This window comes from Hetaerina americana, unplaced genomic scaffold (assembly GCF_022747635.1).
Source record: "Hetaerina americana unplaced genomic scaffold, ioHetAmer1.1.p SCAF_125, whole genome shotgun sequence".
NCBI classification, from domain to species: domain Eukaryota; kingdom Metazoa; phylum Arthropoda; class Insecta; order Odonata; family Calopterygidae; genus Hetaerina; species Hetaerina americana.
Genome location: NW_027286348.1, coordinates 865,637 through 870,672, shown reverse-complemented (window position 1 = coordinate 870,672; position 5,036 = coordinate 865,637). Strand labels below are relative to the sequence as shown.

General features: G+C 39.1%; 1 protein-coding gene across 1 annotated transcript; it reads right to left on the bottom strand.

The window, feature by feature from the left end:
- Nucleotides 1-1,325: 1,325 nt before the first annotated feature.
- On the bottom strand, nt 1,326-3,493 carry LOC139686014 (uncharacterized). Its single transcript, XM_071583110.1, has 2 exons — nt 2,342-3,493; nt 1,326-1,509 (listed from the first exon to the last, which is right to left on the bottom strand). Exons 1-2 carry the CDS (start codon nt 3,491-3,493, stop codon nt 1,495-1,497), a joined length of 1,167 nt encoding a protein of 388 aa, XP_071439211.1. The 3' UTR covers nt 1,326-1,494.
- Between the last annotated feature and the right edge of the window lie 1,543 nt (nt 3,494-5,036).

Genomic DNA, 5,036 nt, shown 5'->3' with positions numbered 1-5,036 from the left:
GTTGCAAATCCTAATTATCTAAATTAACATGAATACAAATGTATATCATAATTATTAATCCTCCTTGCTATGCTGAAGATATAATTAAACTTAAATTGTTCCAATCTGAATGGAATGGAGCATTGAATATTCAAATCACTTCTCAAATACTTGTAATCCTGAAGAGGAAGCAAGCCATGTTCTAAGGAAATGTTTGGAGTCTTTGTACTTGCCATTTTATTGTTTTAAATGGTAAATAAATGGAAGACTTGGTTTTTTAAACTTAGAAATCTGTTATTCTCTCTTATAGATAGATAATATCACATTAGTGGACCCAGAAAAGAGGTCGGTAGGGTTTCTATTCAAGGAAAGCACTCCCAGATGGCCGTAGAAGAGATTAGCGTATCGTTGAGGTGGGAAAGAGGATAAGTCTTCCGCATGGGGAATAGAAGGAAGTAACGTCGATGTTGGCCATTTGTAGGTTGGAGGTGGAGGGAATGGAGACAATGTCTATGGTGGAGGAAGTAATTTGTGCCTTTCGTGAAGGACAGTACGAGAGGTTGAAGGTCAAGGAATGCGGAGATTCTTCTGATGGGAGAGTTGACACTGGAAACTATACGGAGACGGTGGACGTTAGGTTTGTGTATTTTTGGGAGGAGATAACACTGGGATAAATATATTTATGTGATTGAAGTGATCCAGGGCTTTGGAAATGTAATCAGTGGTTCAAGATACTACCGAGGACTTCATCAGCTATTATGTTGGGATTGGACTGTTGGGGGTGGAAAGGAAACTCCACACTTCCCCAACAAAGATTTAATATCTCACGAACATGGTTTTGATGCTGTGCAGCACCATATCCTGATGACGATGCACAGCGTCCTCGTTTGAGCTAAATTTTTCACCCCATCCAACATTGCTTTCATCTCCTCGCATTTCTTCCCATCCAAAATCAAGCCAACAAAAAGTGAATTACCAAACAATTCTGCTCTTTTTTTCCAATTTAGCAAAAATCACAAAACACGTCTTATGCGAATGACTACCACATGAAATTAATTTATTTTACGGATGATGGGGAGTTTTTTTCATATTTTTACCACAATATTAAGGATAAAACCATCATAAAACTTAAAAAGATAGCCAAGGCAGCACTACAATCTTATTTTCTTATACATTGATACATTTATTCCTTTTACAAAGGCCCTTTTTTACTCTTCACATCTGTATTGTGTAGAAAACTGTTGCTAAATGTAAATGAAAATAATTGATACAGTGATTGTGTGAAAACAGTATATTTATTCCATTCTTATTGCAGGTATTAAATGATTACATATGTGATTCGTAAAATGACAATTCAAATGCATCGCCACAGAGATTAAACAGAGAGGATTGCATCGGATGAGACGATGAGAGTGAAATATACAATCACGGATGAGTCCATCGTTGCTATTCGCAAATGTTATCTCTCCTCTATGGTTGCTGCAATACACACACCATGGAACATAAAAACCTTGTTTATGACGATTCATCCTGTCAAAAGGCAAAAGAAACAAAATCTAATAGGGACAATATGCTTCGATTATACGATATTAGTCATGATCGAAATCATTCTAACATCAATTGAAGTGCACTCGAGAGGCAAGAGAAACCAATGGATAGTATAATTAAAACCATTCAAATTAAGGCCCATGTGTTCTTTATACAGTCCTCATTAAAACTCCACTTTGATCCAAAAAATGCAATTTTCATTTGCAAGAAATGCAATATGAAATGTATTCTCAAATATCTTGCATAAATGACAACCAGTGTTTAAAGTTAAACACAATTAGGATATACGATCCACAAATGCCTTCACAAGTAATAAATCTCCCCCACAGAGTTTGAATTAAAAAGCATAAATTGAGATTGACATTAAGATGATTGAGTATTAGAAATAAAAGGCATTCCAAATTATATATATGAGTATTTCATTAGATTCCTCCAAATAATTGGTTCAAATATTTCAAAAACCCTCTTCATAACTCATTGAAGTTGACCACACCGTAACACAGAAGAGAAATAGGTTTGGGAATATGACGGAAAAAATTCAAAGGCTGACATTATTCTGTGCAACATTTAACTCTTTGATTGGTCAACCTCGGGGGAAAAGCAGAAAAATGCACATTCACATTACTTCAGTTCCAAAAAAAGAATCAAAAAAGAAATTATTGTATTATCACACTAATTTATCTATAAACAATCATTCAGAGGCAAATCTCTATTGCCAACTGAAAATTAAAGTTTAATCAAGAAGAAAGCAATATTGAAAACAGGAAATTCAATATTGGTGCTAATTTAAGTAAATAATAGGATGAGTACGCACCGTGGACTCGAGAGCCGCCATCACGTGACCCTCTACGTATTCAAAGAGGAGAGGGAGTCTACGGCGATGTTCTGCAATCTCTCTAGAATTCAATCCAAATTGTACGATCTTAGAAGTGATTAATGTTACGAAATTTATCTCCCTGGCCTTCTCCTCCTCCATCACTATCGCTGGATGAGTAAAAAAATCAATATGCCTCTTCCATTTCATCTCTATCTCTGCTTGCCGAAGTACTTCCTTAAAATGTCGTCTGTTAGGAGTGTCCCTCTCTGCGTACGGTCGACCTTCGTTATTAAAGGCAATGTTCAAGGCCAACTGAAACAAAGCACAAACAAGACGGGCAGCAACACCTTTCTCTTCCCATTCACTTCCCCCAATCTTCCCTCCCGCAACATACGCCCTCATTTCTGAATAATCTACAAATATACGTCCGCCCTTCTCCTCTCTGTTGTGGTCCACCAACCTTCCCTTCATCCTCTCTATTGTGTCAGAGGAGCAGTCGATGTGAACGGAGACCCCAGACTGCTTCACAATGAATCTCAAAATGGCAGCCGTCAGGGGACTCTCCGATTGGAGCCTTTTATAAATACCCCGAACACAGGACTTCTTTCTGTCGTCTGCATGCAAGATGGTCGTAACGCACATCATCGCCTCGACGCAATCCCTCTCCCCTTCAGCGACTGGCTCCTCTTCGTTGACTGCCACCGCTTCCCTGGCTACGACCTCCCTTGCCACCCACCCACGCACCACCGCATCCAGAGAGGTGCTCTTCTCAACGAGAGAGGTCACTCCAGACTCCAAAGCAATCAAGAGTGAGTCCCTCGCTTCCAATTCCCGTTTCAACTCCACAACAGTCCCTTTCAGGGATCCAATTTCCCTAGACACACCAAGAATCAGTTCCTTCAAAGCGGTAATCTGACCTGACCTTTCACTTTGGAGTAATGGAACCTCACTTGGAGTGTTACAGCTACATGGAGCCATTGGAACTGATAGTCTACGTGCACTGTTGTTTTGGTGCACCACTCGCACCAGCATCAGGATCTTCATTCTAGCTCTATGATTGGCGTCATCAGTCCTGTTGGCGCTCATCTCTTCGGCGACCTGCAGTACGTCATCACCCTCTGCGTCCCTCAGCCTGGGGTCCGCTCCCATCCCCAGCAGTCTCTCCACCCAATCGTCCTTCCCTGCACGGACTGCCACGTGGAGCGCCGTCCGTCCCCGCACGCCCCTAGCGTCCACGTCCTCCACCTCACCCAACAATCCCTTGCACTCCGACAATTGGGATCCAATGAATAATGCAGAGAACAGTCGCTCTTCTATGGAGAGAGAGTCATCTGCTTGGTGTGCTTCCATTGGTGCTGTGGAGTGAAGCAGATGAAAGGCGTTCAATTGATTGGAGGTGCACAGGTGCGTGGATTTCAGGAGGAAGATATTCTCCGTTGACTCTATCTTCTCATTCACTGCAATTGACGTAAGAAAGAAGGTGGATATTACAAAGCATAAGTAGAACCCAGATATACCAAAACACTTGCTATTTCTCATGGATGGCAATTCAATGCCATTAGATTGTTTAGTTCTATTTAAATTATTGTTTTAGAATAGTGCACAAATGAGTTCCTGTCTTGACAAATTGAAACCAATATAGTCCTCTCCAAATATTTCCATCCTTTTTAAAACACAAAATGGCTTTGGTTTTCTTTGATAGAGGGGCATTGGATTATTATTAATTTATTTAAATTATTTATTAATTTACTATTTCTAAACCACAATTGCATTATGTGCATAAGATCTTATTTTTTATCAGAAATCAACACTACATTTAACCTTACTTTGGCAGAGGAATGACATTAACATTGGCAAATTGGTATTATTTGCACTAATGTGCATGTACATACAGAGATTAAATTGTAAAAAATCTAAGAATAAAGCCTCAAAACATATTCGACAGTTACCAATCATTGAACTCTTCCTATGACCATTTACAATTAACAGTAGAGAAATGCCCAATGGACAAAGTGACAATATGCAATACATATGATGAGGAACTAATTTACTCTGTAATTAAACAACATATATACGATCTTTCACTTGAAGTAACAAATCAACTAATTTGAGTACTGGTTGACGGATTGCCTGAAACTGAATCAGCAGTGGAATACACCTTAGATGTATTTATAGACATTACCGTGGCATACTTCTAGCTGAGCCTAAAATGTCACAAATATATAGGAAGCGTACCAGGATATGGTTGGACAAGGTGTGCGGCAACAGAGTTTCTTGCATTTCATTGACAAAAACCCAATAATCCATTTCAACGGAAGCGGAAAACACTTAGCACATCTTTGAGAAGTAAAAAGAAAGCCATGCGCTTCATTATTTGTATGTGTGTGAATACATATACCGTACATATATAGATTTCTAAAATGTAGAAATGTCACGCCTGAGAGGTGGGCAATGCAATGGGAGTATTATAATTTAGCATATTAAGTTAATAAAATTGATAAGCTCTAAAGGCATTGCAATTACCGCAAAGGGTATTTCGACAAAATCTATTGAACACCCCTATTTTTGAATGCAGTGGTAATATTAGCTTTGATTGAAATCTTTTTAAATGCACTGCCTTCCACACAAATAGTGTGTAGCGCCAGTGTTTAGTCTCCAGTTGAGATGAATGCGAGGAATGGTTTTTCAACTG

Coding starts and splice junctions, on each gene's coding strand:
- LOC139686014 (XM_071583110.1), bottom strand. CDS start 3,493: ATGGGAGCGGACCCCAGGCTGAGGGACGCAGAGGGTGATGACGTACTG.